The 24,588-nt window shown below is 39.9% G+C and overlaps 1 protein-coding gene across 2 annotated transcripts in view; it reads left to right on the top strand.

Annotated features, from left to right (window-relative positions):
• The window catches only part of FRMPD1 (FERM and PDZ domain containing 1), a 286,616-nt gene that overhangs the window by 163,002 nt on the left and 99,026 nt on the right, over positions 1-24,588 (top strand). For both annotated transcript variants that reach the window (XM_073591547.1, XM_073591539.1), the window contains exons 2-8: positions 3,391-3,495; positions 6,276-6,433; positions 8,675-8,777; positions 13,242-13,287; positions 15,154-15,258; positions 17,222-17,317; positions 21,365-21,490. In XM_073591547.1, coding sequence (XP_073447648.1) covers positions 3,395-3,495; positions 6,276-6,433; positions 8,675-8,777; positions 13,242-13,287; positions 15,154-15,258; positions 17,222-17,317; positions 21,365-21,490 — 735 coding nt within the window. In that variant the 5' untranslated portion in view covers positions 3,391-3,394. The remainder of the gene's footprint in view (positions 1-3,390; positions 3,496-6,275; positions 6,434-8,674; positions 8,778-13,241; positions 13,288-15,153; positions 15,259-17,221; positions 17,318-21,364; positions 21,491-24,588) is intronic.

The raw sequence follows: 24,588 nt of genomic DNA, 5'->3' as shown, positions 1-24,588 counted from the left end.
CTGATTGAACAACCATATTTTGTTGAGTTGGGTGGTACTAACAGGGGCACTCATGGCTCGCATTTTGGTTGATTCAGGATAAAAGAACGTTCTCTAATTTGTAAATCAACCCTAAGGTAATAAAGCAAGAGAGTCAGCATGACACCCAAAAATAGCATTTTTGGAAGTAGTGGATACCATTTACAGCCTTCATAATTTTTTCAAGACATTTTTTCTATAACAACCTTTAGCATTTACTCAATAACAAAGTGGACCGAATGCTATGCAACCTGTTTGAATCTGTAATGCTGGCAGATTTTTTTTTGGTGGATTTATGGTCGAATAAGTTTTTATTTAACAATTGTAAAAAATAGGTTACAAGTGTCTGGTATGTTATATCAAGTTACATAGTAAAAATAGGTAAATAGTACAAACATTGGTCTCATAGACATAGAGGATTCTCCAGAAGAAAACGGAAAGCCAATTACAAATATAGTCTGTACAGCTGAACAGGTTAATGTTGGGCCTCTAGGACTCACAAAGAGGTCTCGGAAAGTTAACTATCAACATGGTACAAGAGAACTCAACAATATCAATGACAAAGGGAGGGAGGGGGCTGTGAGGGTATCACATATGCAGCCAAGAAAAACCCAGACACAGTTAAGGCCAGACAACAAGAATTGTAGAGATTGCACTACTTATGAAAGTGAGAGAAGCTCCAAAATAAATGCACGCAATTAAATTTGGATTAGATATTAATTGAGGAGAGCTTGAAGGTTTGCAGAATCGGTATATGCTCGCCAGCAAGTCCAGGCAGTGCAAACTTTTTCAGGATCTGCACAATCTTCTGCTACCACCATCTCCAACATGTATCCTTAGTTGTCAAATGTCTCCCCTCTGTCTTTTATGAGACCTGAAAAACTGCAGATTCTGTGGGTGGGTCGGTAGTCTGGAGCTCAGTGGGTGGAGTCATAATGTCAGTAGACACCTCACCCACCTCTACACTGCCCTTGGCCAGGCATCGATATTTCTTACACTGAACTTCTGCTGGTCTTGTGGATTATGCCCCATGATCACTTACATCCAGTCAAAACCTGGGAAAGTCACCACATGACTTCAGCATACCCAATCTTGCTGAGGTGTGGAGCAGCCAATCCTGGGAGAGCTGGAGAAGAAAGGGAGGAGGGGATCTGAAGTACACAGAATGTACACAGAATGCCTCTCTCACACTTGAGCATGAGATAGGTAAATCACTTGTCACTCACATCAGGTGGGAGAAACGGACATCTATTTCTCTGTCTGATCGTTTTTATCTCACTGAAAAAAGATAAGAGGATTACTCAGAGCTGAATTAACTCTTCGTGGCAAGACTGGGCACAGATGACATGAAATCCTATACTGTACAAGGTGCAAGCCTTAATTCAATTTTTTTTTTCGTATTTACATCCACTTTAACTCCTTCAGATTAGCGCTATAGCCGAATGACGGCTACAGTGCGGACCTACTTTGCCGGGAGGCCGGCAATAGACATCCTCCCCTTTGCACGCTCCCTGCTCGCGCTGTGATCACCAAGACAATGAGACTCGGGTGATCACAGATTGAAGTAAGGGGTCGATCCCGGCCCCTTACCAGGTGATTAGCTGTCAGCCGATGACAGATGATCACATGATGTAAACAGAAGATCGGTAATGCAAGGGACTTCGGTCCGGAAGAGGAAGCGGCGAAGCCGCCTCATCTGTGCCAACCAGTAATGCCTGCCAGTGCCACCTGCCAGTGACCACAGTGCCACAAATCAGAGCCCACCAGTGCATAACAGTGCCAACAATCAGTGCCACCTATCAATGCTCACGAGTGCCACCTATCAATGCTCACCAGTGGTGCCAATCAGTGCCACCTAGCAGTGCTGCCTATCAGTGTCACCTACCAGTCCTGATCAGTGCCCACCACTGCCACCCATCAGTGCCCATCACTGCCACCAATCAGTGCCCATCACTGCCACCTATCAGTGCCACATATTAGTGCCCTTCAGTGCCACCTATCAATGCCCTTCAGTGCCGCCCATCAGTGCCACCCATCAGTGCCACCTCTCAGTGCCCACCAATGCCACCTATCAGTGCCCACCAGTGCCACCTCTTCAGTGCCGCCTATTAGTGCCCATCAGTGCCCATCAATGCAGCCTATTGGTGCCCATCAGTGCAGCCTATCAGTGCCCATCAGTGCAGCCTCATCAGCGTACATCAATGAAGGAGAAATTCTGTGTTTGCAAAATTTATTAACAAAATATAAAACGGTTTTGTATTTTTTTTTATTTCGGTCTTTTTTAAAAAATTTTAACAAAAAAAAAAAAAAAAAACAGAGGAGATCAAATACCACCAAAAGAAAGCTCTATTTGTGGGAAAAAATGATAAAAATTTCATTTGGGTACAGTGTTGTATGACCGCGCAATTGTCATTCAAAGAGTGACAGCGCTAAAACCTGAAAATTGGTCTGGGCCGGAGGGGGGTTTAGGTGCCCAGTAAGCAAGTGGTTAAGTTCCAAATAAGTTACAGAGGTTTGAGCAGCCTACAACTTATAAGCAGGTGTGTCTAAGGGACCTAGCGGCTTAAAGAGTTGTGGCAGAGAACAGGGGAACCATCATACCAAGCAGCTCCTGTGGGGGTAGCGCTAAACTAAAAAAGGATCAAGTTTATTTTGACAGTTCATAGGCTGCCCTATTACAATGCATATTAATGCCAACATGCGCACACAATGGATTGCTTAAGTGTGAATGAGCCCTTATTATTTTTTAATGAATGTATTATATCCTATTATTTTTAAATACTTTTTACCTTTATTATTGATCTTTTTTACTTTCACAAGGGGGTGACATGTGGTGCACTATAAAAGTATGTTGGAATACCATTCAGAATGTAGCAATAAAAATTACTTCTTTTTCCCATGTGTAAATGCAATGAATAGTATGACTGAGCTTGAAGAAAAGGAACATATTAGTTGTAGTGTGTTCAGGGAAAGATGGTCATGTACCAAACCACATAATTATAGCACAAAGACAGAATGATGGTTAGGTTGGACAAGAGTGCGGACAAGTATTTTGAACAGCAGCCAGAGTAGGTTAATGCCTGAGTGTTTTAGTGTCTGATGCATGCACAGGCTCCTTAACACTAGATCAGAGAAGAAATTCTGTAATGCAGCTGTTAGCTCTTGTACTGTCAGACCTTCAAGCATTTGAATGAAAATAGTGTTCAATGCTGTCTGCTGAGAAGGAACATACAATTTACATCCACAAATCTGAAAAATTGTTACCCTAAAAAGCTTTTATCAACATTGGTTCTATTCTAGGTAGTCATTGTGGAAGGTGGTTTATCCGTCTCAAACTGGCTCACTCATTTTCAGTCTTCAAATTCTGTTTAGGTAAATGGAGGATCCAGACACTAATTTATTTCAGACCCGCAAAGGACACCGAATAGAACAGATGGTTGTGAGATGGCTACGACGGTCACGAGATAATTCATCCCGGTAAGCTTAGTATAATCTATTTATTTAATTGTTAACTCCTTGGTCTCCACTCAGTTATCTTTATGACACTTGCACATGCAGGGGCTGGATAAAAATCATGAAAAAAACTTTGGAAAAAATAAATACCAAAGACAGAACTGCAAAGGCAAGTCAGTTATTCTAGGCTATTTGAGAATCTGAAGTGCTACTAAAGTATATGAAAGATGTGTAAATAACACTTTAATGGGTGAGACTAAAAAAAGAAAAGAGGACACATTTTCCAGAGTGTGATGATTACAGGTGTATTCGTAAAAATGAGAAAAAAAATCTACAAAAGTATGCAATGTGTTTGACAAGACTGTTCACGTACAGCTGTGCTACAGCCAGGAATCCACTGTCCACAAATAATAACCCCACTCTGCCCCCCCCCCCCCCCAATCGCTGCTGCAATATAAAGAAAGCTAACAGCCCCTTGTTCTTTCCTGAAGACCATACACTTAAAGTGATATCAAACCCCATTCATGAAATCTGACCTAAGCACATACAGTATATATATATATATATATATATATATATATATATATATATTCCATCATATCATCAAATTATCAACTTTATTGACTCATTTCATTTGCTCTGTCTAATGTTCTTTCACCTAAAACATGCCTGCTTGATCTGTTTGAGGACCTTCCTCCAGTCTCATTTTGTTCTTTTATGTAAAAACTGAATGCTACTCAAATGGGAGGATTGTTATTCCCTAACTTTCGCTATGTGGTGCTCATGAATGATTTACATTAAACAGTAGAAAAAACAGAAGGTCTCTGAAGAAATAAAACCAAAGAATGAAAAGCAAAAACAAAGAAAGGATTAGAAAGAAAAAGACCTGCCCAGCTTTAATACCCCTTTTTTATTGAATATCCTTTAGGGGCATTTACTCTGTTATATAAAGATGTGGTGTTGGCAACATATTCATATATTACTCAGTTTATCCTTCGAAAAAGGACCTTATAGACTAAATTAAAATTCCCTAAATTGAAATAGGAATTATAATCACTTCTGCATATTAGGTACACTTAAAATAATTTAGTAGGGTTAATGAACCAAGATTGGAGCCAAATCAGAGTTTGTGTCTTCAGCAATCATTATAGAGGCGTGTCTTTTAATTTATTTTCAAATTGTGGCTCCGCATTGGTACCGTGTTCATTGGTTGCTATAACTGCTCTACTTTTGCTTATCTTTCTGATGAATTCTATTTTATTAAAAATTGCATTCAAATTTTGTCTATTAGATTTTAGTTTTAATTTTATTGGGAAAAAAGCAATGCAGCGCTAAACATAAAATTCAGGGATGAGTGATCCATCCAATTGTGACTATCAACTGTGCAACGTGATAGTGTATAGCTAGATGTAGAAAAATGCAAAAAAACAAATATAAAATTATGGTGAGTCCATGATCATATCAGCGACCAATAACGTGGACATTATGGTCATATGAATATTCGATGAAGGTGAATAGTATGAATGTTGGATGAATGAGAGGTTTCTCATAGGTGATACGTGGTTCACAGAGGTGGTGTTCCAGTACTCAATATCCACAGCAGAAAATAAATGGAGCAAATACGCTTACCGGAACCGGTGGACACGTTTGCCGTATGGCTAGGTGTCATACAGGCTTGAGGATCGATCGATCCAAATGAACTCAAAAGGAAACTCAACATTCAAAGGCACTTCCTTAGCAATCCCGCTAACACGGAGATTGAAAGCACAGCGGGGACTGAGGGTAATGAGAGAAGAGTAACGCACTCAGGGTTAGCGAACCCCTTACTCTTCAATCCCCCGAACAATATGGCTCCTGCCATTAAAGTTTTTTTTTATTTAGTATTGAGGGACCTAGACCAATTACCTATTAAGAGAGTATATGATCATCTGAAAATGAAGTTGGATTAAAAATCCCTGTGCGAACACAAGGACATAGTAATCCGCCGCGCCGATAAGGGCGGGGGCCTTGTTATTTTAGACAAGGAAGATTACCATCTCGAGATGTGTCGCATTCTCAGCGACGATAAGACCTACACAGCACTCAATAATGACCCCACTAAGACGCTCAAAAAGAGACTAATAGAAATTGTAGATCGGGGATATAGACGAGGCATTCTAAATAAAAAAGAAAAAGAATACCTCGTCCCAGTGGGTCCCAGAATTCCAGTTATGTATTTTCTCCCGAAAATACACAAGAGCACCACTAGACCTCCTGGGAGACCGATCATAAGCGGAATAGATTCGATCTCTTCCAGAATCGGCCGCTATATCGATTTCTACCTACAACCGCTGGTGTGTCGAGCCCCCTCCTACTTGAAAGACACAGGCGAAACCATTCGCCGTTTGGCGTCCATCGAGTACCAGGATAACCTTATCCTGGTTACGGCGGACGTCACGTCGCACAGTTGATAGTCACAATTGGATGGATCACTCATCCCTGAATTTTATGCTGCATTGCTTTTTTCCCTTTACTGTTCACATTGTCACTACTTTGTTGATGCTGGCTGCTACATGTGTCAATTGACCCTTTTTTACAGTAGCGCAACTACACTGTTATTTTAATTTTATTATTTACTGAGAGAACACAAAATATTAGAGCTGACTGGTTGTTAATTGCTGTTTACATTGCAGTATACAGTATATATGTAATTCAAACTAAACCTAATTTTAAAACTAGGTACTATATTGATGACAATAGAATTTTATTCAAATGTTGCTGCTAATTCATCTAGCATGATTTTTCTTATATTGTTTTCTACACAGTGCAAGGGTCTCTATTGGCGAGAGTCCTCCTATTGGACCAAATCAATATGGTTGCTCCTTGAATCTAACGTTAGAGATAAAAAAAGATCCTTATTTTGAAAACTATGGCTTTGATATATCTCAAAATCTACCCCTTACTGTTACCGTTGTCAATACAGGTAAGCGGTTCTATTCTTTTGAACAAATTAAAGGTTTCCTGATCATCAAGCATTATATAGTTGAATTGTGCAAAAATGTCCCTAAAAATGCATTCTAAAAGCTAAAGTAAAGCAAAGCAACTGTGAACTGGAAACAGCCAGACTACCCTCTTATTATAGTGAAAGTATAGGATGTTTTCTATGAGCACATATTTTGAGTAATTATTGCAGTGTGTACCTTTTTTTTGGTTTGACTTTCACTATTTGTATCTACTTGCTCTTCCATTTTTTTCAATCCTTGTAAAAAAAGTGTCAATTAAATATCAGCAACACTGGAAGTATATTGTTTTCAATGACTGCCAGTGAGAAGGAGCATCAAAGCAGAACCACTTTGTAATGCTGCAGAGCAGAGTATGGCCACACTCCATGCTTAAAAATAGTTTTTTCAAATAATACATGCCGATAATATTATTTATATTAAGCCAATCTCTTACAATTGTATCTGAAGAAACATTGAAAGACTTCAAGCTCAGTGTTCCCTGGTAGCATGTGAGTAGCAGGTGAAACTAAGGTACGTGCCTACGTCATGGAACTTCAAGCCCAAAAACACCTTGGCACTATTTATTGTAAAAAAAAATGTTTAACAGTTTTTTGATTTATAACAATAAAGTTATAATAAAATATTATAAAAGTAAACCACATTCAGGGATTCAGCCCTCAGAATTTTGAAGAGTTGCCTTAATTCAGTGGAAATCTGGCCACCGGATATCATATATTTTGGATGTGCCTGCGCAATGATGCTTTTGGTGTGATCTAATTTCCATGTTGACATTCTACACACATTTTTCAACCTTTCAGATACTGGATGGGAACCTAATATCACACAAAGGTTTCAACATATGACCCCACTTGACTGAAACCTGTTTGCATATATACAACACAAAAGAGCTTGGTGTTTTTGCAAACTAGCCACTGCACACAATACAGTCTAACTCAATGGCAGTAGCTTTTCAGGTTCTCATGCTGTGAATGTAACCAACTAGTCACCCCTTGAGAAGAGACTTGTAATGTTTACTTTTGGGCTGCTAGAATTCACAACTGAATAGAATCAGCAGCTGCACAACCAGATATCATATGCATGACAATTTTATCCTGACTGAAATTCCTGATTAAAAGTACACTCAAGGAAAAAAAAACTGAACCTTTAGATCAGTGGTCTCCAAACTGCGGCCCAAGGGCTGGATATGGCCCTTTGCTTGCTTTTATCCTGCCCATTCCAACCCACCCACTGACACCAACCATGGTGCACTATTCATCCCACTGACACCAGTGATGGGGCACCTTTTCTCCTACTGACACCAATGATGCAGAATCATTCCTCCTATAGAAACCAATGATGGGGCGCTATTCCTTCCACTGATACCAATGATGGGACACTATTCTTCCTACAGACACTTGTGATGAAGCACTATTTCTACTACTGATACCAACAAAGGCACTATTCCTCCCACTGACATCAATGATGAGGCATGGTTTACTCCCATTGACACTTCAGCATTTTCTGCTTTCACTGGCCACAATCTGGCCCTTTTAAAGCCTGAAGGAAAGAAAACTGGCCCTTTGTTTGGAAAGTTTGGAGACCCCTGCTTTAAAAGTATACAGGGAGCATGGGTCACATTCTCAGTACTTTGTTTTTTCATCCAGGCATTGGCATTGTTATAATGTACATATTTATCCCATTCTCTCTTTTTTTTTAATCTGCTGATCCAGGAATACACCTGTTGCTAATATCAGCACAAAGAGCCTTCTAATAGCCACCAATCAGATCAAAACCTGCCTTGGAAGTCTAAATGTGATTGGTAATGTAGGATGCAGACAGACAGAAACTTACACACACAGGAGTCCAGGAAGTACACTCCTTTTGCCCACCTACTGACCCTGTGAGTTGCTCTCTGTCATCTGGCTGAGGTGGATTACACAGAATTTAGATTACAGTTAATATGGTGAATGTTCTGCTTTTAGCATAGCAGTTTTTACTTGGTACTGTTATAAGCTCAACCATTGCTACTTCTGGCCCAAGGTTGCTTTTTAAAATGTAAGCTCAACAGGGAAATGGCATATGTAAATAAAAACTACAGATGACCTACAGTAAGCAAACAACTTACTTGCACAAGCCATGGCACAATTATTGTATCAAATGGCATAATCTAATGGGGATCTATTGATACATATGTATGACCTTTTCCACTTTACATTTCACAGGAGGTCCAGCTGAAGGGAAGCTTTTACCAGGTGACCAGATATCTGCAATAAACAATGAAAATGTGGAAAACATTCATGCTCAGAAAGCAGGCGACATGATCAGGTAATGTATCCTGTATGTTGCCATTGTATAATGCTAAGTGCAGAGGAGCATGCTTTTAGCAGTACATTAACCATGCTGGATTATGCATGACAGTGGAAATAGAAAAAGATACCACCACTACCTACTCTAGTTATTGTGTTGTAAGATATTTACGCAGGAATTGGGATAAAAAGTTTTTGTATGTTAACATGCTGTTATTAGACAAGTCTAATTTTTGTAGCAATTATGTTCTATAGATTGTGCATTGATTAAAAGTCCTCCTACGCTTCAATGCTATATGCAGTATATTTGCCCATGTTGGCAGAGGTGTAACTGCAGACCATAAGTCCCCATAGGAAAATTTTGATGGGGCCCCCAGCAACCTTTCTTTATGTCATCTGGCAGTCAACTCTAATGATGTGTGTCACTGAGCTTAACATGAAGTAGGCCAAAAATCGAATATAAGCAGAAGGATAGCTGTCAGCATAGTCGGTACACTACTTGGGACCAGTGCTGAGGATAAAAGTTTTCAGGGAAGATCAGCAATGCAGAAAAAAAAGTATAACTTTCATTTTCCAACCAACTACTCTGTCTTTGTTGCTCAATCTTTTTTTTATAATCAACTGATATTTTTTGGAGTGTAATATCGCAGGACCTTGGTGCAGTTAAACAAATGCTCAGAGAAAGCAAGAGGTGCTGTGACTAGGACTGATCCTGAAGACTCCTCTGCATGTGACATCAGTTTTTTTTTATTGGAGAATTCACAAGGGGGCTGGCTTTGCATCAACTGCAGTCTCTCTGAATTTAATGATATAGTACAGGATCTGTGTTATCTTTATTTTGCATAAAGATTTTCTAAGGGGCCCTCCAACCCCCAGACCCCATAGCAGCCATGTGGGTTGTTTTGGCTATAGTTAGGTGGGAGTTTTGCATAGTGCATTAGTAAACTGAAAATAGCCGATTGATGATCACATATCATATGAGCATTTTCTTTATTTATTAAAGCATGTTGCAGTATACAAAACACAGCCTAGAAATATCATACTTGCCCTTGCAGTGATCCGAAGTGCCAATGAGTTATTTCAAATGATCTGCAATGTACACTAGCACAGAAGCTTGGCAGGAGCCATCATATTAACTGTAATAATAGAAAAACATTTATGTATGGCAGTTGTGTATTACAGTAATGATGCTGTTTTACAAACAGATTACCTTCAATTATAAACACTCATTTCAGAAAACTATAAAATGATTGTCATTTCCTACAGTAGATGGATTACACTCTATCAAAACTGTTGTCCTTCAGTATTCAATCAGGTGGTCCTCAACCACTGAGCTCCAAACAGCAGGGGTGTTGCTAGGTCTACAAAAGATCCAGGGCTAGAGCCCATAGCAGCGAAGTAAAGAAAGTCATATGCTTGGGTGGGCATACACATGTATAGAATATACATGTGTGTGTATATATATATATATAGTATATAATATATAATATTGTTACATATCTAAGTGCGGATTCACCCTTACATCAGGGTCCCCAGAGAGCCCCCCTCTTACATCAGGGTCCCCAGAGAGCCTCCCCTTACATCAGGGTCCCCAGAGAGCCCCAGGGCTCAGGAGTTGTCTACATAAAGAATGCAGGGCTCAGCTGTGCCCATCTATGCAGCCTCACCAGTGCCTAGCAATGCAGCCTCACCTGTGCCCAGCACTGCACCACCACTGTAGTGTCCTCTGTCCCCTGCGCCCCAACCCACTGCAGTGTTCTCTGTCCGCTGCACCCCACCCCACTGCAGTGTCCTCTGTCCCCTGTTCCCCACCGTAGTGTCCTCTGTCCCCTGTACCTCACCACACAAACACACACTGTGTAGGTAGAATTCTCCTACCTTACACAGGTGTACAGCAAGCAGAGCATCTGAGATTGGCCTCACAGGCCTGGATGCGGGCGGGAACTACTGAAGTTAACTTTTCACATTAACAGGCTGGTAATTGGTTGCTAGGATTGCAACCAATTACCTGCTGTTTAATGAAAAAAGGTAACTCCTGCAGTTCCCACCCCCATCCAGCCCTGTGATAATGTCCGCGGGCCGGGTGCCCGCATTCAGCAGTGGCGGGCCAGGTGCCGACCCCTGCCCTAGAGACTCGGGGCTATGGGCCCCAGATTAGGGGCTATAGCGTCATTAGCCACCCCCTAGCGACGCCACTGCCAAACAACATTCTGCAGACCTGTTTGTAGGCAGGTGTAGTATATCCTCCATGCTGTAGGTAGTGCTGCATTGCTGTGCCACTGTGTCGGTGGAAGTTTAGGCTGGGAGGAACATTGTTCCTCCACAGACTTTGCAGGTGTCATCAGGGGAGTTGTGGTCTGAGTGAGCTTTGGAGGCCATCTTTAGTATGGGAAATGCTAATAATAAATGTAGTGCCCTTCTAGGGTTGGCATGCATTCTGCAAGTAACTAGAGTAGGGAGAGGAACCATGCTTGTCAGGGGCAGTGACTAAAGGCCCGTACACACGATACGAAAATCAGATGGCAAAATTCGTAGCTGTCTGCTGATTTTCAGATCGTTAGTACGGTGCTTTCGAGAGCCGATTCCACTTCTCCGTCAGACAAAAGCTGGATGTGCAAACTATAACATTTTTGTCGGATGTGAACACAATGTCCGATTTTTGTTTCATTTGTATGCTTTTTGTACGAAAAAAAATCGTAAGAGCAAGACTACGCATGCTCAGAAATGAAAGAATACATACAAAACTATTAAACACATTACATCACTTCTGACGCTGTATTCTGTCATATGAAAATTTTCGTATTATTAGTAACCTCTTCACTTTCAACATGAGACTATCATGCTGTTCGGTTGTCTGAAAATCTAAGCGTGTGTACGAACGAGGCTTTAACCTCGGGGAAAGGTTACTGCATGAGGAGGGAAAGTTTAGAGACAATACTATATGCTCTGCTGCCCACTGACTGGAAGATTCTTACATAGGTTCTGCTACTTCTCCTCAAGAGCTGCTTGTGCCACTACTTCGCCAGTCAGCCTTCCCTCTTGCAGATGTAGCGCCTGGTAATGTAGGCCATGCAAGTGTGACATATGCAGTACTGAAAGATGTGGGCCACCAACGTTGCTGTATTTGTTACTGTGTTTGTTTTTGTACCAACAGTGAATACTGAGTTGCTGCCCTGTTTCCCAGAAAATAAGCCCTACCCCAAAAATAAGACCTAGCGTGATTTTCTAGGATGGCTGCAATACAAGCCCTACCCTGAAAATAAGCCCTAGTTAAAGTCATTGTAAAAACATGTAATGCATTTTGTAAAAATATTATATAACGTGCAGTTTGTCTCCTTGTGTAACTTTATTGTGGAAAATACCTTATTTACAGCACCCCCGGGCGCTTACGTGACCCGCTGGAGATCTTCTCTTCTCCTCTCAGCTGACGTCAGTGGCCCTTCCCTCTGCAGTGCTCGGAGCGGGGCTGATGTCAGCGGGGTTGATGTCAGTGGAGTTCTCGGCCCCTCCCTCCGCAGTATACGGCATGGGGAAGAAGAACTCCGGTGGGTTCTGTGAGACACACTCGTACATTATATAATCTTTTAACAGAACGGATTACATCATTTTACAAGAACTTTAACCAAGGTTTTGGGATAACAGAATTTCATAATGCTGACTCCTGAGCTGACAGGTGAATGAGGGGAGAAGACAGGGGACACAGGAACTTTTTAAAAAACATTTTATTATGTATTAACATGTATTATTCCAGTTTTTTTTGAACATAGAGAGGGATAAATGACACAGCACAGGCACTGTGCTGTCTGTCATGCTTTAAAGGATCAGGATATATATATTTTTTTCCAGAAGAAGATCACATGACTGTATTTGATTAAATGTAGATTATTGTACATACCGTAAATAAATAAGACATTCCTTGAAAATAAGCCCTAGTGTGTTTTTTTTTGTAGCCAAAATTAATATAAGACTCTTATTTTCGGAGAAACACAGTAGAATATCTGGAACTGTTCCTGCAAGAGTGTGTCGCAGTTATTATAACAATTGTACTAGTGTTGTGATTACAGATTGCCATTTGCCCTGTTGACTGTTTACCTACAACTCTACAATTCAAGAATCTTTCAACCCTTTTTCTGGATTCTGTGCTCTGTTCCTCCAGTTTGGGTACCAAACCTCCTGGTCCCACACCACATGTTACTGCCAGACTAAACTCACCCAGCTAAGCACAGATCAACATGATTTATTCATATGAATTATAGATGGATTGGAAATTATTTTTCATTTCTGATCTACAATTTAAGGATAGTGTTGCAATAATACATCTTTGGTAGCATTGTTACTTCAGAAACCAGTAAAATAATTCTGCTTTAAGTCAGCAAATATGTAACTGCATCCATTAAGTACTAGCTATAAACGGTATTGCATGTTAAATATTTTTCTGTTATGAATACAGGGTGTAAAAAACATATATGTGCTTTTGTTACAGAGATTCTGCTGACACCCTTAATATAACAGTTCTTCGAAGTACCTCAGTAAGTATTACTCTGTGTTTTTTTTTTTTGTAGTATACTTTAACTATACATATAAGCCACATTTATGTTTTGCATTGTGTGGTTTATTTGATCAGAATGGTGTATACTTTGAATTTAATTAATTTGACTTGGTGACTGGACTCGTCAGGTTAAAAAAAGACACACAAACAAGAAGTTCAACCAATATACAACTATAAAAAAACCTGTTTTAATTTGTGAAGCAAAACTGCACTCCTGTTGCCAAAACAAAACCCAAACCAAATAAGTCTGTGCGCTGTCCTGTGATAGAATTTTTGACTTACCTGAAAAATGCTCCCCTTGATTTCTGTGATTTCTGTGATTTCTTCCTATTGCTTGCTTAAAAAAATTAAGATTGCTGGTGGGAGGAGTTATATAGAGCTGACAACTTTGTTTGTCGGTGTCCAAGCACCTGAAGGTTGCAGCATATAACCCAGTAGTCTATGAATAAGCTGGTGTTCTGTACAGTAGTCCAAGAAAGGGATTTAACAGAAAGGGATTTTAAAGGTAAGTCAAAACTCCTATTTGCTACTGCAACATACAACAAAGCACACGAAAACTTCAGCATGGTAAAGGCAGACTTGTGAATCAAGCAAGATTGCATGGAAAAGATGCCAGTAGAGCTTACTTTCCCCTTCATCGCAAGCAGTGACGGGGACATGTCACAGCAACGTGCAGCTTCATGTGGCCACCCAGAAGCCTTGTTCACATTACTATACTAGCCTTTCTTAACTTAATGCAGTTAGTTCACACCAGTGTGTTGATTTTTTTTTCATGGCCCCCCTGATAATCCCAGACTTTACCCTGGTTGATAAAGACTGATCTACAGATTAAATACATTGCTTTAGAAAACATGGTACATTTGACAATCTTTATAGTTTTTAAAAATAAAGGGCCATAAATTGAAATGGAAAGATGATTTTCAAAAACATTAAGCTAGGACAGAATTTTTCCTACATTCTATCTCAAACTACAACTTTCAAGAAACTGTTATTAACTGAAGTTTAATCACAGCAAAGTCACTGACTCCAAACTTTTGGACAAGCAACAACCTACCAAACCCCCAAAAATGGCCTAAATACTATGCTAACTTTATAAACCTTTAAGAATTTTTTTTTAGGACAATCCAAATCAATTTCATAAACTTTGCAAGCCCTGGAATAAATACCTAACTCATCTCAAAGTTTATTATTCAGTTGAACCGTATTTTACAACTTTTCTTTCTTTATATCATCACCATCATATTAAAATGTTTAACTTTCTACAAAGCAGCTCTTAAATAAATTCCAAAAAACATTTTGATAAGGTTACCTGGGATTCACTTTTAGTAATTAACAGAATTACTGTAAACCCAGCTCTTACTTCTTTTTCCCATTTCCTTTTTATTAAATTATGTTCCATTATAATGTTTTTTTTAATCTATTTTCTATCATGTGTCTATAATAGGTAACATTCTTTACATATTATATCAAACGTATCTTTTCTACCGCTTAATAACAAAAGCAACATAAAATTAGTGATGAGGGGATTATTTTTTCAGGTTAGAGCTGTTTCACGCTTTAGTTTGCCTCATTCTACATTCTGATTAGTCTCCCTTGTGATGTTATATTATGGGAATTTTGGGGATCCGGGGATGCTTGTTGTATAATGCTAGTGCTACTGTAGAAGGTTAAGTGAGCCCACATAATCTTCTCTAGACTTACTAAATATTTGGACTACAAAGTTGTTAGATCTAAAAGATATGTAGAGTCAAACTGTATATGTATATGGTCAGCATAAGATGTGAATAACTAGTAATAACTTCAGGATGACAGCTCATGTTCACTAACCTTATTCTGTTTTACACAGAGCCCCAAGTCTTCCTTTCTTACTGCGGAAAAGAGGGCCAGATTAAAAAGTAATCCGGTAAAAGTAAGATTTGCAGAAGAAGTGATTGTCAATGGACACACTCAGGTGAGTGAGTTTTCGTACTATAGGTACATATATGCTGCACATGTGTTTAAAAACTGTGTATATTTTTTTTTATTTAAAAAGTTGTATTAAAAAGTGCAAATGAACACAAAGCACTGGAAGATACATATGCAATTCAAAACATACACAGACAAAATTTTGTTCCATGTTGATTCGGACATACAATGAATTACCACACATACAATACATTTTAAAAACAATAAGAACAATTTTGTCCTCAACTATCCAAAATAAACTGGCAAAGGAACCAAAAGGGAAGGAAAGGGAGAGGGGAATGCTTGATAGTAGTGAGTAGGGAGGGGTATACAAACAAAGGGTTAAGGAAACAGAACTGGGGGGAGGGAAAGAGGAAATAATGAGGGAGGGCAGGACAAAAAGGTTGTCCAGTTGAGTAAAAGGAAGACCCCAGAAAAGGTGATACTCCTCTGTAGTACCTCTGAAAGGAAGAAGGAGGGGGGGTTGTTGCAAAAAGGAAAGGGGAAGGTGTTTATCTTGATAAAAGCGCAGAGGTTAGATTGTTATGTCATCTGAAAGAAGGCAAGTAACTGTGAATTAATGGGATCCAGAGTTTTGTGAAATTTGGACACTGAGGATATGGGTGACTAGTTTAAATTGAGTAGAGGTAAAGACTTTGGGTTTATTATTAATGAGAGTTTCGTAGGGGTCTTTATGGAAAGCGGCCCCAACCACGGTATAAAGCAGTCGAAAGAGCCTAATCCAGAACCTTTTTACTTTGGGGCATTACCACCAGATGTGCAGAAAGGTTTCCTCCGCCTGACAAACATGAAACCAGCTAGCTGGGTAGAAACAGAACAGGAGATCCACAAAGGAACTAAGTACCAGTGCATTAGTAGTTTGCAATTAGCCTTTTATATGAAGGTAGGGCATTATGTAGATTCATAAGAAGTAGGTTGTATAAAAATGATATGATGCCCAAATCCTGCAGGGTTTGCTTTGAATGATGCTCAAAAACTGCAAGAACAGGGGGCCTTAGATATGGGAGATACGCTGCTGGGAAAAATGTTTTATTAGTAAGTACTAAAAAATGGCACCAGGCCGCAAGTCAAGTGAGGACTGTGGGGTTGAAAAGGATATTACCCCAGAAGTCATCAGAAAATGTTTAGTTAAGCACAGTCCACTTCTGAAGCCTGCGGCAACAAAAAGGTGTACATTCTTCAAAATCTGTGGATTCATACCTTTTGCTTTTTATAATTTGGCACAGTATGTTTTTTAATGGGTTTTACGTGTGGAACCATTTATCAGTAAGGAAGCTGCACTTTCTGTACACTACATAAAAAAGGAAGTAAGCAAAACTTAAAAGAAAATGTACCACGGTAACACGCATATTTGTGAAATGTACCTTACTGGGCCAACTCTATGTTAAAGTTCCAGCCTCACACACATTTATCGTAAAGAAAATGCACAGCGCACATATTATATATGTTCATGTATTAACAAGGTATAGATTTCATTTTATCTTTCTAAAAGCAGCAGAAATTGAGCTCCAAAAAGAGAGCAGCAGTTTTATCCAGCTCATTCTACTGGGATTGCATTAAAAAATATTTACCAAATAGTTACGTTTTGTTAATCTACACTTTTAAATTAAGAAAATTAATAAAACTGACTGAAACATTTTACATTCCCTGTAAGAATGAAATTTGACTTATTTTTCTTGCATTAATTTACCGTCCCTGTAAAATGTGTTGACTTATTTTACTTATTTTGTGAGAATATTATGAACCTCTGCCCCCTGTCAATTTCCATTTACATGCCATTACACAATATTGTAAGTTACTGTAAAATGGTTTTCCTAGTATTGCAATCTGTAAAGTAGATGAAATCTTGGTTAAAGGAATGTGGTCTTCTCTAAGGATCTTCCGTGCATATTTACATGAATATCTTGTACCCCACCTTGTCTGTTTCTAAAATGGTCTTTCTGTTGTAGGGGAATTCACTTCTTTTCATGCCTAATGTCCTTAAAATCTACCTAGAAAATGGTCAGACAAAAGCTTTTAAATTTGAGAAGAAAACAACTGTGAAGGTATAAATCAATTTTAATATGTTTAGCTATGATTCAATGTAAATATTCTTCATTTATGTGTAATAATAATAAACGAGTACTCACATATTTCACGACGCATAGCAACACATCATACGTGTGTTGGTGCATTGTGGTGGCATTCAACATGCCTCAAACACACATGCTTTGCAGCTCACCATAGTGCACAGTAAAGCATTAGAAAAAAGTGGTTCAATTTTGGTTTGTTTGGTGTGTTGGCTGCCCAACAGAACTCGTGCTTACACTGCGTCCAAAGAAACACGGCCAGATATGACTAAGTGGCTGTGTAATATAGTGAGTGATCTCGCTCGATTGGGGACAGGAGCATAGGGAGGGGGGGATGCATTTTAAATTTGAGAACTTTTATTAAACTAAGTTGAACAAGTAAGAGCTAGTTCTCGCCAGGACTGAGCTACAACTCGTGGCCACTAGTGTGCTGTGTAGGATCAGTGAGGAGCAGTGCACTGTGCTGTTACAGCACATCACCCTGTTTACTTTTTGTAGCTTTATTTAAAGTGTAACAAGATGACACTTTATTCAAGTCTCCACACATCAGTGCATTACAATGTGCTGTGGTGCTGTGTAATGTGCTGACATGCAATACACTGCGATAAAATGATGCTGCACCATGTGGTAGTGCACACCAATGCAGCACATTGGTATGAACATGCCCTATTCCAAGCAAGGCTTTTTGCCTTGTCTTTGCATTCTGCCTGTGCTGTGAAACACTGCCTAGCATAGACCAACAGCCCTGCTGTGAACCCATCCTTATAATAAAATATGAAAATATAGCTGGCTGACTTTTTTACAATTATTCTGGCTCTATAAAAATAAAGAAGAACTTTAGTGAGCAAGAATTTAGTAAGTGATAATGTCCAGTAGAATTATTCTAAGCTCAGATGAGAACATCTGGGTTACATAGGTGTGCGCAGCCTATTGCATTAGGGTGTGCACCCTTAGGCTCAAACACACATGCGTGTGCGGGTGTCCACATGTATATGACCCCAGCACATTGATCTCCCTGCCGGAACAGTGAAAGAAAAGAGCATAAACACTTCTCTTATGGCAGAGCCGGTAAGAGGGAGATCTTTCCCCTGTTTCTGCTGCTACACAGAGCGATAACACTAATGTGCACGGGGTGATTAGGGTGTGCCTGGGCACACCCGGCACACCCTGTGCGCACGCCTATGCTGGGTTATGTTTACTCCTTTATGCTGAAAAATGTGTGGAAGGAAGAAAAGACTGTAAAAAGACAGGAGAGACAGAAAACCAAAAAAAAAAAAAAGGAAGAGAAGAGAGAGAGGGTTGGATACCAGCCCAATAGAGGAGTTAATTATGCCTTTTGGCCATTAAATGGCAAGCAAAGAACCCCCATTGTTTAATGTTTGTTGTATTTTGTCTGATTTTGCACAAGCAAGAGACCAGGAATGTATAATCACAACTGCTATTAATTAGACTAATCGCATTTTAAATAGACCCAGATGTGCTTAGTGTTTCTAGTGTAAATAAATTAATTTTTAATTAAATGAAAAGTTTTATTGACTTCATGTTATTTGTTCTTGCAATACATTTTAAACCAGTAATATAGCATGTTATCCATCTCAAAATTTTGCTGCTGACAGCAGTCTTATGAGATCCCTTGTTCAGAATCTCATGGATTACAACGCTTACAAACAAAAGGCAATAGCTGCTGCTTTTTTGGCGAGAATGCCACAAAAACAGTCACGGGCATACACGCAAGGTGATTAGACATAGTTAATAAATCAGTGGCACAAACTATAATGTCATGCAAAGAGTGCTAGATCGCAGCAGTCAATCAAATTCCCTTAAGTGAGATCAGTGAAATACAAATTCTCTTTGGTTACTGCAGTTTACCTAACCTCAAATTACTGCAATTTTCCACCTAAAAGTGAATGTAAACCAGAATAATGAGCTCCTCTTATTTGCTTCCTTTTAGACAGATAAATATATGAGTAAAACTTTTTCGCTATATCTGTTAGATGATTGCAAAAATACCTGTTGATTATTGTCAGAATTCCCGAGTCCTGTGCACTTTGCCTATGTTATCTCAAGGAGTCTAATTAGCTGGTCATTATACTGGACTACAGAATAATTAGTCTCTGTGCTGTGGGGGAAAAAATAGGGGGAACGTTTGAGTAGTTTAGCAAAAGACATCTGGGCAGGGCTGACACTACTAAGTCCACAAAATTGCTGTGCTTGTTAGATCAAAACAGCACTTAGCTGCAATCCTGGTGAATTGACAGGAAGTTTTCTGTACTTTCAGGTTCTTTATAAGTAGATTAATTGGCTTCTGTCCAAAATTGGCCCCTAAGAATGTGAGTTGGGGACCTTGGATTGTGGGTTCCTTGAGGGTAAGGACTGATGTGTGTGATGTATGTGTGGTGTGGGGTGCTGCGTAAATTGACGGCGCTATATGGGTACCTTAAATAAATTATAATATAATAGATGAGCATCTTAATGAGACACAATGTACAGGGATAGGGACAATTGTAGACACGCACCCACACTCACTCAGGTTGAACTGGATGGACTGGTGTCTTTATTCAACCTTACTAACTATGTAACTATATAACCCCTTCCCGCCGACCGTACGCAGATATGCGTACTCGGCTTTCCGGGGTTATACCGGGATGATTCCCGCAGCTGCAGGCATCATCCCGGTACCGTTATTTACAGCAGGCGATTGGCTACCCGTGTATAACAACCGATGCGGCTAAAAGCCGCTCGGTTGTTATACCGGAGGAGCGGGAGGGGACATCCCCCCTCCCGCCGCCTCCCGCCGCCTCCCGCCGCTGTTACGGGGCCTCCCGTGCGATCGGGAGGCCCGGTGTCCATTCGGCTGCCTTCGGCGGCTGGGGGCGGACTGGAACGAAGCTGCGAGTGGCTTCGTTCCAGCCTTCTCATTGTAAACGCGGAAGCGACGTCATGACGTCACTTCCCGTTTACTCGGCTGCCAATGGCGCCGAATTTTAAAAAGTACACAGTATTCAGAATCGCCGTTTTCGGCGATCTGAATACTTTGAAGTGTAAAGGAGGGATGGGGGGTCTTTTAGACCCCCCCATCCCTCCATAAAGAGTACCTGTCACCACCTATTACTGTCACAAGGGATGTTTACATTGCTTGTGACAGCAATAAAAGTGAAAAAAAAAAAAAATTTTTAAACACAATTTATAAAGAACAAAAATAAATAAAATAAATAAAAAAAAAAAAATTTTTTTAAAGTGCCCCTGTCCCCGCGAGCTCGCGCAGCGAAGAAAACGCATACGGAAGTCGCGCCCGCATATGTAAACAGTGTTCAAACCACACATGTGAGGTATCACCGCGATCGTCAGAGCGAGAGCAATAATTCTAGCCCTAGACCTCCTCTATAGCTCAAACCTGGAAACCGTAAAACATTTTTAAAGCGTGGCCTATGGAAATTCATAGGTACCGTAGTTCGTCACCATTCCACGAGTGCGTGCAGTTATAAAGGGTGACATGTTTGGTATCTATTTACTCGGCGTAACATCATCTTTCACATTATAGAAAAAAATTGGGGTAACTTTACTGTTTGGATTTTTTAAAATTCATGAAAGTGTCACTTTTCCAAAAATTTGCGTTTAAAACACCGCTGCACAAATACCGTGTGATAAAAAATATTGCAACAATCGCCATTTTATTCTCTAGATTCTCTGCTAAAAAAATATATATAATGTTTGGGGGTTCTAAGTCATTTTCTAGCAAAAAATACGGATTTTAACTTGTAAACACCAAATTTCAAAAATAGGCTTAGTCATGAAAGGGATAAGGATAACACATAGGAAATGTGCATGTTTTGCAGAAATGTACTGCATATTTTTGTTTTTTATTTTGCCCTAATATACACTTTAAATACATCTATATATGTTCTTATCCAAGCTTCTAATGGTAATAATCACACACCAAACATATCTGGCACTGTATTTATTTGAACTTTTGCTTTAGATATATCTAACAATATATAGTGCTAAAATTGTATTTCATTTCAGGACATGATCATGACCCTCAAGGAGAAATTGTCAATCAATATAATTGAGCACTTTGCACTAGCTCTAGAAGAGCAATATAACATCTCAAAGCTTTACCTTCTTCACGAAGAGGAGCTTATCGAACAGGTGCGTTTGGAATAATCACAGACAATGGCAAAGAAAATGCTATTTTATTCCTGTCTTGTAGAAATTTCATTTTTGACATAATAGTCTAGCTCCATCAAAGAAAGTTTGTGCTAGACTATAAGACTGAATATTAAAAAGAGAAAGCCCTTTTTGACCTCTTCCTTATATTCAGCTTAATGTTATAGCCCCAGCAAAAACCTTATTTGTAGCTTTGGATAGAGTAGGTTAAAAGCTCTGTCTCGTTTTATTACTGTTTCTGTGCCCTCATTGAAGAAGCTTACCTTCACTTTCTGTCCCTTTGACCACACAGGAAGTTTAGAATGTGCCCAACAGGCAAACACAACCAACAAATCTCTTTAGAGTAGGTTCAGCCTACATATGGGCCTTGTGATGATAATGAGGTCTGAAGAACCCAGAACTGCATGGAGCGAATGGGGGCGTCAAAAAGAACATGGCGCCACCCCCCAAAAGTCACAAGTTGGCAATAAACACAGTTAGATTTAAATTTCATGTCAGTGCTAGGCATTCATGGAAGATAACACATTTTATGAAACACAGTCAACTTTAGAAACATGTATGTAACAATAAGCAGGTGTGTCATAAAACCACACTGAAACAGTCCAAGCTAGAAGCAAAGCAGAGATGTTGTAAACAAAGACTGCAAAAGACTTCCAATGGACCTGTCATAAACAGTTGTAAACAGTTTGGTGAGGAATATACATCTGTCAGACTGTGGGATAGTGACCTATATTGAACTAGAGCTGAAATGCCATCTTGAATAATCAACTTGAATGAATATTCCATAACTCCTACAGTAATGGAGTTGCCTTCGTAAAGTGGTTACACTAATGTATGGAATTATGCCAGTCAGTTAGACACCAAGCATGCCTATACTACAAGGCCCAGGAGGCTGGTGGGACACATTAGACTTCTTAAGAGACATTCATAATACATAAGGTCATATTTGGTGTTGAACAAATCATAATCTTACTTTGCTAAATAATTGGTTGTCAGATTTTGAAACCTTGTCATCTTGAAATATGGCTGTATTTAGGATAGTTGTCATTAAGGGTATATCTGCTGAGCATAATAAAATACTCCAGCACACCTATTTACACACACCATGGATCCTTTAATTGAAAGTACTTTGATCTGGAACATCCCCTCAAGGAACAAGAAAAGCTGCTGCATTTAGTAGCTCTTGGCTCTCATTTGACATCAGAACTACAAGGTCTCTGAAGTCCTGTAACTCTATCAGAATGGTCCTACTCTACAAGCAAATCAAGCATGAAACCAAAGACCACACAGTAAGACCCCTAGTTTTAGCGACACTTTACCGGAGCCTGGAAAGCATTGCACTAGCGATCGCAGATCGCTGGTACCATGCAGGACTTCTGCATACTGTTAGTATAAGCTGTCTGCCCTTTCATGGTATGGGCAGGCAGTTTCACACTGACAGGAAGAATCAATAAACTACCAGAGCGCAGCAACAGCACTGTGGTAGTTCATTGAGAACTACAAGCCGACAGCCGCAAAGGATGTCGGTGCTTGTAGTTTATTAATTCACTAAACTCTGTGCATGAATGACGCGGCCGTGTGGGCAGAGCCCCGCATGGCTGCACTCTTTTTAAAAAGCGACAGCTGGTAAGGAGAACTTCTCCCTGCTCTGGTGTCACACCAGGTGCTGGACTCCCTGAGCAGCTGCAGGAGTGGGACTATGTTACATATTTCACCTTAAAAAACGGGTGAAACGTGTATCGTGTTCCCAAAGGTAAACTTTAAGTATTTTTTCACTTTTAATCCCTTTTATTTTACTGTTGCTTTTTTCTTTTTTGCAATTTCTTTCTTGTAAATATTTTCTTGCATTGTTTTCTTTCTTATCATTAAAATTATATTTAAATATTGCTAAAACTCAAATTCATGAACTACAAAAAAACTACCCTTACAGTTGGCCCTCCATGCGCTGCATGGGTTAAATGCTCATTTACTCCAGGGGATGTACCTTACTTCTCACTTCTGCACTCTTCTTCACACCAGCTAGTCTGCGGTCCCTCACCATCCTCATATACAGTGTAGGACTATTGGCCCTACATTGTACTTAAAAATGTCACCCTGCAATCATGACCCAGGGCCCTTAATGAAGGGAACCTGCTGAAGCGGGGGCCCCACTGCAATGGTAATATTTTGTAATTCCTAGAGGTAGGCTTTAACCACTTTAACACCGCGCTATAGCCAACATATGTCTACAGCGTGGCTTTCCAGTTCTGGGAGGTTGCTACTGGACGCCCTCCCAAGAACGCGCTTTGTGCGTACCCCCTGGGGTGTGCATTGGGAAGCGTCTGTGGGACACAGCGGATCACAGATCAGTGTAAAGGACCAATCACAGTGGCACTTTACCATATGATCAGCTGTGTCCAATCAAAACTGGTCACATGTAAACAGACTCTCCGGTTATCAGCTCTCCTTTCCTCACACAGAAGGCAGCGTGTGAGGAAAGGAGAGCCAATCTATCAGGGCAAAGTGAGTACAGCATTTACACTGATAATCAGTGCAGTTCCATCAGTGCAGCTTATCAGTGCTCATCAGTGTAGCTTCATCAGTGCCTCCTCATCAATGCCTATCCGTGCAGCTTATCATGCCCATCAGTGCTGCCTCATCATTCCCCATCATTGCCCATCAGTCCAGCCTCATCAGTGCAGCCTCATCAGTGTTCATCACTGCAGCCTAATCATTGCCTATCAGTGCAGCCCCATTTGTGCATCTTCATCGGTGCCCATCAGTGCAGCCTCATCAGTGCCCATCAGTGAAGAAGAAAAATTACTTATTTGCAAAATTCTTTTACAAAAAGAAAATATTTATTTTTTCAAAATGTTCTGACTTTTTTTGTTTATTTGGCAAAAAAATAAAAACTCCAGTGGTGAATAAATACCACCAAAAGAAAGCACTATCTGCCTCAAAAAAATTAAAGAAAAAGGTACAGTGTTGCATGACTTCGTAATTGTCATTCAAAGTGTGACAGCGCTGAAAGCGAAAATTGGCCTGGGCAGGAAGGGGGTGAAAGTGCCCCGTATTGAGGTAGTTAAGCTGAATCTCTTATA

Source organism: Aquarana catesbeiana, linkage group LG01, assembly GCF_042186555.1.
Source record: "Aquarana catesbeiana isolate 2022-GZ linkage group LG01, ASM4218655v1, whole genome shotgun sequence".
Taxonomy (NCBI): domain Eukaryota; kingdom Metazoa; phylum Chordata; class Amphibia; order Anura; family Ranidae; genus Aquarana; species Aquarana catesbeiana.
Note: the sequence above shows the minus strand (reverse complement) of the source record. Positions and strands in the feature narration are given on the sequence as shown.